Source organism: Mustela lutreola, chromosome 1 (genome assembly GCF_030435805.1).
Source record: "Mustela lutreola isolate mMusLut2 chromosome 1, mMusLut2.pri, whole genome shotgun sequence".
Taxonomy (NCBI): domain Eukaryota; kingdom Metazoa; phylum Chordata; class Mammalia; order Carnivora; family Mustelidae; genus Mustela; species Mustela lutreola.
The window spans coordinates 25,741,572-25,755,291 of NC_081290.1; the positions used below are offsets into that span (position 1 = coordinate 25,741,572).

Here is a 13,720-nt window from a genome sequence, read left to right on the forward strand (position 1 = left end):
CAACCACTGTTTAATTGCTCTTTACAAAGAGATATAAGCCATGTTTCAAAAATATCCCTACATTTCTCAGTATGTTGACTATAGGAGCCAGCATCTCAGTTTTTATTAAGGGTGTGTGTCCACATATATACATGCACATACACCACCCAAAAGGAGAATAGCTTTTACTTAAATTTTTCTTCTTTTGAATTTTTCAAAAGCACAAAATACATACTGAAAATAGTGTTCAATTTCTACTATGTACATTCCCTGAGACTAATCACAAAGTCAGAATGGGAGCTTTCTGTATTTCCACAGCACCTTTTTAAGGGGTGGGGAGTGGGGGAGTAATAGTATCAACTTTGACATGTATCATTTTCAGTTATAAGAACTAATACCTTCTCTGTAAACTAATTATCTTACTTCAAGAAATAAACTATTTTATCGAAAGCACAACTATTTTAAGTAAAAAATTCTGTCTAATGATTGATATAAAAAGAAATTTCAGATATTGAAACAGTGGCAAAAGAAAATATACATAAAGTTTTAAATTGTATTAAAAATTAGTGATTTAAGGGGCGCCTGGGTTGCTCAGTGGGTTAAGCCGCTGCCTTCGGCTCAGGTCATGATCCCAGGGTCCTAGGATCGAGTCCCGCATTGGGCTTTCTGTTCAGCAGGGGGCCTGCTTCCCTTCCTCTCTCTCTGCCTGCCTCTCTGCCTACTTGTGATCTCTCTCTGTCAAATAAATAAATAAAATCTTAAAAAAAAAATTAGTGATTTAAGTATTTCTATGCCTTTGCTTATGAAAATCAACCTGCTTTACCTGCAGGTACTAAAAGGCAGAAAGCCAGGAATTCTAGCCCTGACTTTTTGCCTCTATCAGCCATAAATCTGGGCAAATTCTCTACTTTCTCAGATCTCCTCTTCCATGTATAACAGGGAATAGGCAGAAAATAAAGAATTTCATGATTAAAAGGGCCTTCCTGATAACACAGTCCAGCCTATCATGTTAAAAATGTAGAAAAAGAGGCCCAGAGATTTTAGGAAACTATCTTAAATTCACACAGGCACAAAACCAAACTTAATGTTCAAATCCAGGACTTGTGCCATGAAACTGCTGTGAGTTTAAGAAGGTAGTTATTTTTTATCTACAGAATGGCTACTGATTCATCTCCACAATAGAACAAAGAAAATGAAAGCTCTTATCGTCTGGCCCTTTGGGGATCAATAAACAGGCTGTTCAGAACTGCTGGCCTGGTTAAATGTAAATCTGAGTTTCTCTATGCACTTATGTTGTAATAACTAAGTTAAATATTATACAGAAATTATATTATTAGCACTCATGTTAAACTCTGGGGTTTCACAGAAATATTAAATGGGAAATGTGAACTATTAAATGTGGAAAGATTCACATTCACTCTCCACACTTATCAGATCTAACTATTTAAAATAACTCTTGAAATTTCTACTGGTACTTCAAGAATTCTAGTTTTAAAAACGAAGATCAATATCACGTAATACTACGAAAAATATCAATGGGTATACTTTTAAAATGTAAGATATGCAAATTTTCATTCTATACCCTGTTAAAGCACACATGCCATGGAAACTATTCTAGGAATATAATAATATATTTCTCTCTGCACAATTACTATACTTCTAGTTCGGATATTCTTTAGAAAGTCAAGATATTTTTGACTTTGAGATGAATAGCCACTTTTGAGAATGACTAAGCTTATTCTCTCCTAACAAGAGATTCTATCAGAGTCAAGCGGACTAAAAATTCTGACTATTCACGGAGAACATATAATAAAGACCCCAAAGAAAAGGAAATATAAGAAAATAAAATTCTGATAGTGTTTCCTCTCTTTGCTTTTCTTTTAGTTGTTAGGATCAAAGGTATCTGATCATAACATACATACCTATATGGAAAATATTTAAAAGAACATTAATATAGCATAAACCTGCCCAGGAAGAAAGCTTAAAATGCTATAATGAACAGAAACAAAATACCACTTCCATACCATCATTGTTTAAAACTTTAAATGGCAAACTAGGGAGGTGCGTAAGTCTGCATTTCCAAGTCAAGCAAACTGTTAATTGCTCAGACTCATTATTATTATTATTATTATTATTATTATTATTATTTGCAATGTACTATTATATCTAACACATCTGCTTCTCACTACATCCCTTGGGGCAGAAATTATTATTCCCATGTTATAGGCTCAGAGAGTATATAGTTCCCATCCAAGGCTGCATACTTCCTAACTCTAAGATTTAGAACACAAACCAGAATTCTGCAGAGGGGTATCAGGAGTAAAAGCACAGTAACAACAAAGGTGATGGTACCTCCCAAGACAGCTGGCAGACTCAATGAAATGGCTGCTTTACGCACTGTAGTTATTATAAAACATTTGGAAAGATTCAGTGCAGTTCAATTTTACAAGTTCTAAATACCAGTTCAGAAGGCTAAATTTTATTCAGTAAATAATGAGAAACACCCAGGGATTTAATAGGGTGTGATATGAGAAAGAAGAATTAAATCTGCAGTAGTAGGGAGAAAAAAACACTTACTGAGGTCCCATTAGCATGGTTCCATGCAATTTATAATGCAGTATAAAAAGCCAGAGAGATGACAGGCAAGGAATGAGGTGACAGGGCCTGACTCCTGATTTTTTTAAAACCCTCAATTTCTATAACGAAAAAGCATAATTGAGGGGGTAAAAATATGGTACAATCTAATCAAGAATTATTATCTTATTACTAGACAAAACAAAACTGATGATCTAAACATCAGGGCATAGCCAATGTTTAAAAACAGCCTTACCTTAGGTCAGGTGATTCGGCCCTCCCATACCGGTCCTGCCACTTTCCAACGCTGGAATTGGCTTTTCTGGAGGCAGTACTTGTCTGAGACTGAGAAGAGGTGCTGTTTCTGGTGAGATAAATTTTCTATGTTTTTTCTTACATATTGTTGTCTCTGACCCCCCTTGTTCTATCTTTTTTTTCTTTCCTTTGACATGCTTTGTCTAAAGTCCTTTAGCATGTTCCTATTGAAGCACTCTGTCCAAGGCTCTGTGGTACTAAAACTGCTAATAGGTATTTAAATATAAATGTGCTATCAACATTTTATTAACTCTAGAATATTTTTAGAAATATTTTTCAAAATAATATGATGTCAAAATGCAAAATAAGAACCAAGGGCTTGTCAGGTTATAATATATTTATCAAGAAATAACTTTCTGTGCTTTTATGAACAACATTAACTTCTGTGGTTCCACAAAACCTTACTCAAAACTTTGGTTTTTCTTTCCCTATGTTCTTTCAATAACAGGTACACTTAGTGTACCAGATAACAGTAACACTCTGATGTGTTTTATAAAAACCTACAGTTTATATATTTCATAAAAATTCCATTTCAAAATAATTCAAAATAAAAATTGAAAGTTAATTTTACCCATAATGACATATTCCATAAAAAGTTCAGGATTTACACTCTTGCCAGTCCTTTAAAGGACTCGTAAGACACTCTTTCAAGGAAAAATTTTCTATAGGAAAAATATGTATGTTTATGTATCTGCTTATTTACGTAAAAAGAAACACAGGAAGAATAAATCAGAAACTAGATGAAATGAAGTTATTAACAGGAGTGAAAGAAATTGGGGAAAGTGACAAATCTGAGTATGCCTGGAACTCCTTATATATGCAAAAAATAAATCAATAAAATGGAGGAAAAGAAAAGCTGAATACAAACAGAAGCAATGGATCAAATTATACTTTAAGTGATTAATGCAACCACTCTGAAGGAAATTTTAACTATATACCCTCAGCCTGGAAAAAAAAAAAAAAGAAAAAGAAAAAAAGAATTCCAAAGAAATCTTGAAATCTACTTAATAGATTTGGTTTTTATAAAGGCAGGTGAAGTCCTAATCTACCCTGTCTGTATTTTAGGATTAAAGTAAGAACAAACAATGAAGCTGGTGGGAACTAGGTTCTCAATGCAGTAAAACAGTAAAAGCTGCAAGATGGAAAAAACGAAAGGGAAGTAGAAACCTGTGGTGTGAAATGTGAAATAAAAGACACATGATGACTGCATGATTAAAATTATACATTATTTATTCTCCCAGCTGAAAAAGTCTAGAAACCATGACACTCCAGCACCAATGAGCATACCTGGTGCCAACACCTTGGTTTCTAATCATCATTTCCCACTAAAAGGCATTAAGGTGCTTTCAAGAAATGGTTGTTTCCAGGAAGGGGGCAGAGAAAGCACAAGATAAGCCTGGAACATCTGGTAAAGCTAGAAAGTAAAAAAATCCTCAAAAAAAAAAAAAAAAAAAAGAAAAGATGGGTAAAAATCAAAAGGTCACAGGAACCACTCTGAAGAGTCTGCGACAGCAAGTCTGGACTAATTGGAGCTTCAATATGAATTACAGTATATGTAAGCTTACATATACAGCTTACATATACAAATAAATCATACAAACACATTCTCTCACACATAAAATAAAAACTAGTGAGTCTAGTTGATAATAAGTAAGTGGAGGTGGGAAAGCTCATTTTTAAAGGAGAATGTCAACTAATAAATATAAGAAAAATAATATTTAGATAATCACTATTTTACAGCCATTACAGTATAATGGGAGAAAGCAAAAATCATCAATGGATACTAGAATTTGGGGGAAGTTTAAAAAGAAATAGGATAGATACATCTCCTCACAGATTATTACTAAATACAAAGAGCAAAAATAGTAACTTTGCAGTGCAGAATCCCAAAGAACACCATCACAACGAAATGATTAAAGCTCTCATCACTAATAATGGGGCAAAATGACATCATGTACCTCCAGGCTGATGCACTGAGGACATAACATCCCTTATGCGGTTTCCTGCCTAAAAAGCAAAACCTGAATCCAATAAAGAGGAAACATCAGGCAAACTCAGACTCAAGGATGATTTACAAAACAACTGGACTGTACTCATCAAAATCTAATCAACAAATACAAAGAAAGTCTGACAAACTGCCTCAGATTAAAGAATAAAGAGAAAAAAGACTTAATTATAGTGGATGATCCTGGACTGAATCTTAAATCAAGATAAGAACTTCCATGAAAGACATTATTGAAATAATTAGCTAAATTTATGGTTTGCATATTAATATACTGGCTCATTATTAGATTTTCTCACTTTGATAACTATGTCCTAGGATTACATAACAGAGTGTGCTTGTTCTTACATTCTGAAGTATTTAGAGGTTGATGGGGTATGATGTTCAAAATTAGTAAGTGGTTCAAAAAGGAAAATATTTTGGGAAAATTATAAAGCAAGTATGGCCAAATGTTAACAAGTGGAGAACTGGATGAACAATAAGTGAGTGTTCAGCTTGTGAAAATTTATCAAGCTGTACTTCTTGACATACACGAAAACTTTTAAAGATTAAGCAAAACATTCTGATATATTAAATATTAACAATTTACATAAGTATGCCATTTTGCTGGGCAATACAGAATGTTAGAAACCTAGCATTTCTACCTATTAAGTACAAAAAACCAATAAAAACAGTTCTGTGCAAACATACCAAGAGTCACCTACACATTAATAAGGCAATCTAAGATTTTTAACAAAGGTAATACAGTGGTAAGGTCAGTAGTATAGCTCATTACTATTTGTTGTATAGTCTCTATTATGTCTTAAGTGACATTCCTGTTTTCTCCCTAAAGTCAAAAAATTTCACTTTAACGCATGTCTCTCAAATACAAAGACTAAAACAGAAAAAAACACAAATATTTATTTAGGGAAATGCTTCACAATGAACCCAGAAAACGACTTTCCTAATGAGCAATGAGTACTGTTCTGTGTATCAAAAAATGACAATACTGACATGTTAGGTATGTTTCTATATAGGTTGTGGTGGCAATTACCCACTTTTTTGGCACTGGTGATAGAAGTGTTAACGTTTCTATCATTTCTTTACTTCCTTTTTACTGTCTCCTGGCTTCTAATAATCTCCATCTCTCCTTTAATCCACAGTCATCCATCATTTTAATCACTTCCAGGCCCCTCTCACCTTTCTTGCCCCTTTGTCATATTTGCCTGGTATAAATGTAACCTCTGTTAAATCCAGCTCTAGCTTATCTTCATGAACATATGAACACCTGACAAGGGCGAGAGAAACACATCCAAGCAAGCTGACTGGTGTCATTTTAAACCCACAGCCATTAACGTCCAGAAAAGGTGGTAATATACTGTCTCCCTCTCTGTGTCAATTTTTCACTCTACTAATTCATTTCCATCAATATAAAAAAATGCTGTAATATTTCCCATTTGGGGGGGAAAAAAAAGACTTCTCTTGGTGGTACATTTCCCTCCACGTGGTGCCTAGCAATCCTACTCCTTTCCCCTGGTTCACTCACACACCTCTAAATGACTATTTCAGAATTTCTCTTCTCTCAAATATTCAACACCCACTTCCACACGTCCTCATGTTCACCAATAAGTCTGTACCCTTTGTGCTGGGAAAAACTGAGGCCAAGTGAAGAGAGGTTTCAGTTGCTTCCAGCAGTATTCTCCTACCCATCACCCTTCACCATGTCCCGTCTTCTCTCCTGTTACTATGAGTGAACCAGTCATCTCCTTCTTAAAACTAACCCCACAGCCTTGCATATTACATCCTGTCCCTCTGACTTTCTTAAAGACATTGTTCTCACAACTGTTCTTTCTTCCTTCTTGAATTATCAATACACCCTGTAGTAATTCATTCTCCTAAATCTATAAACATACTGTAATTTCTAACATTTTAGAAAAAACATCCCCTGATCCCACATTTCCCTTCAGATACTATTTCTTTGCTTCCTCAAAAGAAAAAAAAAATCCTCAAAAAAGTTGTCCATATGTTCTTATTCTAATTCCTTTCCTTCCATTCTCTCTTGAATTCATTCCAAAAAGTCTTTTTTTCAAACTTCACCTTATCCCACTAAAAATGATCCTGGTCAGGATCACCAGCAACCTTTACATTTTAAAATCCAACTCAGGGCACCTGGATGGTTCAGTCAGCAGAGCATATGACTATTGATCTTAGGGTTATGAGTTCAAGCCCCATGTTGGGTACAGAAATTACTTTTAAAAAAATCTTAAAAATAAATAAATCAATCTAAAAGTCATTCTCAGATCTCTTCTTCTTACCTATCAGTATTATCTGATAGTTAACTGTTCCTCTACTTCGAAATACATCTTTTTAAAGACCTACACTGGGTGTTCTTCCTATGTCAGTAGTCATTCTTTTCTATGGATCTCCTCCTTCTCTTCATCCTTATTTTTCTGACCTTGAAGGAAGCACCCGAAGGCTCTGTCCCTCTTGCCACTTCTCTATCACTACTTATCTCCTTAATAATCGAATTCACTTCTACTACTTCATTTAAATACTACTCAAACACTATCAGTCCCAAATTTCTATCCCCAGCCCATACCTTTCTGCTCAACTCCAGATCCATATATCCCCTTCCTATGCAAATTTTCCACTTACAGGTCTGACAGACATCTCAATTTCACTATGTCCTAAACCGAATTCTTGGTCTTTTCCGCCCTGAAAAGCCCTCCTCCTGCAGTCTCTTCTCTCTCAGATGTAAAAGATCCTCACCATCTGCACCAGAAGCACTTTGGTCCAAGTGATCTCTTGCCTAAGGTAACTGTTACAACCTCCTAACTGGTCTCCCAGTTTCTGCCCCTCACCTCTCTGCAGTCTGATTTTAATAAAGCAATCAAGACTTTAAAAACCTACGGTAGATTATTTCATTCCTCTACATAGACTGACAGTGACACCCCTTTTATTTCACTTACAAGAAAAGCCAAATTCCTTATATGGTACAATGCCCTATATAACCTGGCCTAAGGGTTTTGTTTTGTTTTTTTTTTTTTTGTTTTTTTAAAACAAAAACCAAAAAACAAACAAAAAAGGAGGGGGCAGGCAAAATTAAAGAAAAGCTGCTACTGATTTTTAAATAGTTTAATTAGCAAACATCTATAGAGTATTATCTATGTACGTACTACTGTTATAAAATATTTCACATAAATTAAATCATTTAACATACATAACTACCCTGTGAGGGATGGATGATTATTACTACATTTTACAGATCAGGAAATGAAAGAAGATGATTAGGGGATGTGCTCAAGGACACACAGCTAGTGCGTAACATAGCCAGAACTGCAACCCCAGAAGTCTAGTTCCAGAGTCGAAGCTCTTCACTTCATTCTATACTGCAGAACATGATAAACTGAATGAAAGTAACCTCTTTATACAAAAAAAAAAAAAAGACTACATATTAAAAGGATCAGTATTCCTCCACTATCATATCTTCTTAGCCAAACATTTGATGAGGTTTCATTTAGTTTAAATAATATATGGAGAGGACCATGACTAGTAATTGTTAGGATGGGAAGAGACAGTCAAAAATCCAAGATGACTTTGTGACATTTAATTCTGGCTGAAAGTTTCAAGAATCTTCATCTTAGGGCTAAACCGTATGTTCCTATACTGTCTCTTCCTGCATTTGTATATTATGAAATATTATCTTTTACAGCAATTCAAAATTGCAGAATAAGAAAACCAGAAAACTATAAAATAAACTTAAGCAAATACCACAAAAGGTAAATGATCTGGCTGAGAACTAGTAACAGTTGGGTTACTGACTTGTTTCTGGCCCAGAGGAATAATTGATAAAGTCATCTTTATCTAACTCAAAATTAATCTGCTAATATCCAACTTTCCTACTTTTAGCTTACCCTTTACCATTTTCCTAATAACAGGCTAACCATTTGCCAGCACATCTGCCTCTTAAAATTGGTACCTTGTGGAACTCAAAGTTAGGTATTATCAAAACCAAAGAAAGAAAAGAAAATGGTTTTAATCTGAAAGATTGCCCAGGCTCAAATCTATATAATCTTTTATTAAAGTTAGTAAAATATATTAAATTCAATAGATCTAGACTTAGAAAGTCCAATAATTCTTAATGTAAGAATAATAATAAGCACAGAAAACAGTAAGATTGTTGTCATCACCATCTCTCCTAAATGTAAGATTATCTTTTTGATATACATGTAACTATATACCATGCTTCATTTATTGCTTACCTAGATTTTTTTTAATGGGAAGGCACCCAGAAGAGTTTTTCACAGAGAATTCATTTTGTATTAAAACAACATGGAATGTTCCGTTTTTTTGGCAGAACATTAAGCACTTTTATAGCACTAATACAAGATGAAGGTACCAATGCCTTCAGTAATAGGAGTTATAATTGTCTAACTAACCTGCTTGGTGGGAGTCCAGTCTTGAACAAAGAAGGAGGAGAAGTAAACTCAGCTTTTGTAGATGGAAGTGCTGCTTCCTTCTCTGAATTTCCAGTTCTTCCCTGCTGTACCTTAAAAAAAAGGGTTATTAGCTTATTTAATAGAACACTCAAACATACTATACTAAACATGTTAAAATAAATTTGTAACATCTGATTTGAATTTAAACATGAAGAAAGTTTTGTTGCTGAATATTAAATAAAATTACCCTATTTTAGAACAGCACTAGGCGAAAGGCACCAAAGATGGATTAGGCACCAAACATGGATCAAAATGTTCCCAACTATTAAGAAAGTTCATACTAATAATGTCACTTAAAAGTCCAATAAGCTATAACTCTTTAGTCCTTTCATAAATTCCCTTAAATCATCACAGCTAAGTCCAAGATACTTGGTTATGACTCCATGTTTCGGAGTTCAAGAAAGGCCTTGAAGAATTTTCCCCTTTTATGTTTGCTACTATTCAGAAAAAACTACCAATAGCCATTTTAGCCATTCAGACCATTTTCTACTCAGACTGTGATTTGCTCCAACATGAGTATCAATAATCTATTCCTGTGCTTCCATACATTTCCCCCTCATTATGAACAGTACCACCGTCCTGTCCGTAAGTACATCTAGAAGCTTGAAGGTAGTAATCGGTCTCCTTAATAACCTCTTTCCCCTCTTTATATTCACCTTCAAACAGTTATCTACTTACTCTATATTTTCTCCCAGGTTTAGCCAGCCTTTCTGCTCCTAGCAGAGCTTTTCAGAATGGTCTAGTCCTACTCCTTTACACTGGTGAAATTATTCTTTGTGCCCTTTGCTTTTATACTCACCTTCTGATTTTAAATCATCATTAATTTATTAAATTTAAGCTAAGTTGCCCAGCACTTGAATAATATCACACCATATCACCATATTTTACGTCCTACTTATATTCTACTGTTCAATCTAAATTCAGGAACATTCTCTTTCATCATAAGGCAAAGGCCAAGAAAATCTCAGACACCTTGACTCTGTTACATTCAAATCACTGACTGAATTCCAGAAACCATCTACTTCTCACATAATCACTGTGAGAGAAAAATAATATATTTGAGCCAGTAAAGTCAGATCTCTCATTAGTACTGCTGAACCCAATCCCTAATGGAGTCTTCATATAATTAAGGCTCCAAATTGACATTTTAGAGCACTACTCCTTAAAAAAAATTCACTTAAAAGGCCCAGATCCCAGTGAGGGAAAACAGAGGATTAGCACTAAGAAAATGAGGATAGACGGTAAGAAATAGATCTGATAAACACTTGAAAGGTAAATTGACAGAATGTGATTACAGGGAAAATAAACATGGTTCACTCATCGAACATTAAATATTAATAGAAGCTGAGACTAGAGAGAGAAATACAACAAAACAGACCATGGGACCATGGGACAAGACACACCAACTATCAGAGCAATACAATAAATGCTAGGAAGAAAAGTAACTGTGGGATAAAAGATGCTACGAGAACACAGAAAAAGAAATGCAATATTCTTCCTGCAAATGTCTGGAATATTGAGAGTTGACAGTACGATCTCAACTGTGCTGAGCTTCAGTAGTTTATATCCAATGTCTTACGTACCTAATAAGCAACTCAACCTTACCGTGGCCTAAACAAAGCTACTGATTTTCCACAGATGATCCCTCAAACTGATCCTATCCAAGTCTTCCCCATAAGTAAAGAGCACCATCATCTACTGAACTGCTTAAGGAAAAAAAAAAAAAGAAATCCCAACAATTATCCAACAGATGACTATCCTACATCAACTTTATATCCACACTGAAAACCCAGGTTATATCTACTACCACTTCTAAACTGTTCTGCTAAATTTTTGGCTTTAGTGTTACCTCTGGAAAACCCATCCTCTGTATATAGCCAAGCAATCTTAGTAAAAGTGTAAATCAACTCATGTCTCTCCCCTGCTCAAAATTCCCCAATGGCTTCCTAATGCAAACAGAATAAAACCTTTTTTCTGATAAAAAATTTATCATGGCCTACAAGTATTTACACTGAATTAAGTCTTCATATAATTAAGGCTCAAAATTTTTTTTATTCAAATCTGTATCCCAAGTACCTAAAATCAGTGCCAGGCATGCAATAATTGCTCAATATATATATTTTATTTGATTGAATTTGGGACTCAGCTTAAATGTCACATCAAAGTCTTTCATAGGATTTAAGATGAGAGTTTATAGCTATATAATTTTTTGGCCCAGTTATCTAATTAATGACTACTTTTCCTCTTAGTTCAGGAAAACTCTAAGATTACAAAGTCGAGGGCTATAATGCTCACCTCCTCTCCCTACTTAAGCCTGAGATGCTTCCTGGCATAGTCAACACTCAATTAAAAACTGGGAAGGGGAAAGGGAGAAGAGCTGAGGAAGAGAAGCATAAGGAGGAAAAGAGAGAAGAGAGCACAAATGAAAAGTTATTTTTAATAGGGGGAAAGCAAGAAAATCCATCAGGAAAACACAGCACAATTTTAAACGTATAATTTCTTTTCTCCTTAATTTTTTTGTAAAATCTAATTATGAAAATCTCGCCATTTTAGCAACTCTCCTAATCAACTTGCATCCACTTGTCTTCAGATGTTAACACTCAGAATTACAGACTCAAAACCTGTTTAACCAGAATGAGACTTTTTTTTTTTTAAACATAATCTAGAATTTTGAGAAGTAACTATAAGGTACCACAACCGATTTTTTTTTTTTAAACATTTTATTTATTTGTCAGAGAGAGCACGAGCACAAGCAGGAGGAGCAGCAGGTAGAGGGAGAGGGAGAAGCAGGCTCTCTGATGAACAGTGAGCCCGATGTGTGGCTCAGTCCTAGGACCCCAGCATCATATCCTGAGCCAAAGGCAGACACTTAATCGACTGAGCCACCAAGGTGCCCCACCATGACAGATTTCCTTAGAGCAAAATCATGTCAGGTCTTACATAACCAAACAAAAGCTGAATGAAGTTTGTAACCTTGAGAAACTAAATATTTACCCAACTTATGCTACCAATGGTACCAAAACTTAGTTTGTGAAATTTCCTTTAGCTGCCCTTCATAGCATTATTTATAAAAGGTTAACCTTACAAACAAAATAATGCCTAAAAAGAAATTTAAGTGTGGTACACCCAAATAATACATTAGGCAACTACTTAAAATGTTATTTATCAAAAAACTTTAATAAGCTAGGAAAACATTTGCCACATAATGTTAAGGTAAGAAAAGGAAAAGTAGCAAACCACATAAATTATAATTTTGTTTCAACCCACAAAAACAAAAAGACTGACAAAGCAATAAAATTTGGGACTCTGAAAGCATATTAAAAAACAGTAACTTATTGAGCAAACCAAAGAACCTGAATCGCAAGTCAGCAACAAGAAAACAAAGATACTATTATTTTCATGGCAGGACCCCAAAAGGTTCAGGAATTGACAACTCTAGTTACCAGAACATTTGAATCACCCAAGTATAAACTTTCTAAGCAGGCCACTGGAATCTATTCCCTGAAAAATCAAATCGCCACAAAAAGAAAAAACAAAGTAACCCAATGACACGGACACGTGGAACTGTTAAAAGCTCAGCTCTACAATAAAAACCGTATCAAATTTCATTTATATTCAGAGTTTCCAATCACCTTTTTAGAGGCCCATTCCCCTATGGCCAAGGATCAACAAACATTCAAGGAGAGTCAGTCAAAAGCCAAAACAACAAACATACTATGCAAGAAAATAAAATTGAAATGAAATGAACAATCTATCATTAATAAAAATATCTTCTGAGAGACTGATGAGAAAAAAAAAATACTCCAATACTGCATGCATGAACAATAGGATAATACTGTTAAATACCAAAGAAAAACCTTCTTGGATATTCACAATATAACCACAGAAATGAAAAAATGAATAGAAGAGTTTTAAGGCCGAAGGAATCTCCCAGACAACAGAAGACAAACAGGTAGAAAATATGACAGAAAAGAAAATTGAAGGACTAGCATAAGAGATCCAATATGTGAATTGGAGGTCCAAAAGACATTAAAAAGCAGAGAAAAAGTAAAAACATTACAGAGGAAAATCCCCCAGAAATGGGAGGATATGTGTTCCCAGATTAAGAGAGTATAAATGAATGCTTGGTACAATAGATAATAGACCAAGACACACGGTTGTGAAATTTCAAAACATAGTGACAAAGCTTCTACTCATCCACGGGGGAAAACAAAATCATCTATGCATTTGTGTTCAAATATAGACATAAAAATATTTTCACAGAAGGTTGTGGGTCAATTTTTTCTTACACGTTACCCCTTCCCACTAGTCACTCTTTCCTTGCCCCTCCCTCCAAATTATATAATTACACAATTGTTTTTGCATCCAAATA

General features: G+C 34.7%; 1 protein-coding gene across 26 annotated transcripts in view; it reads right to left on the reverse strand.

The window, feature by feature from the left end:
• FIP1L1 (factor interacting with PAPOLA and CPSF1) overlaps positions 1-13,720 on the reverse strand; it is a 76,112-nt gene that overhangs the window by 40,128 nt on the left and 22,264 nt on the right. For 9 of the 26 annotated variants that reach the window (XM_059161461.1, XM_059161443.1, XM_059161411.1 and 6 more), the window contains one exon: positions 9,289-9,398. In XM_059161461.1, coding sequence (XP_059017444.1) covers positions 9,289-9,398 — 110 coding nt within the window. Of the gene's footprint in view, positions 1-2,809; positions 2,918-9,288; positions 9,399-13,720 lie in introns of all 26 variants that reach the window. The other 17 variants (XM_059161373.1, XM_059161334.1, XM_059161295.1 and 14 more) reach the window with 3 other exon arrangements.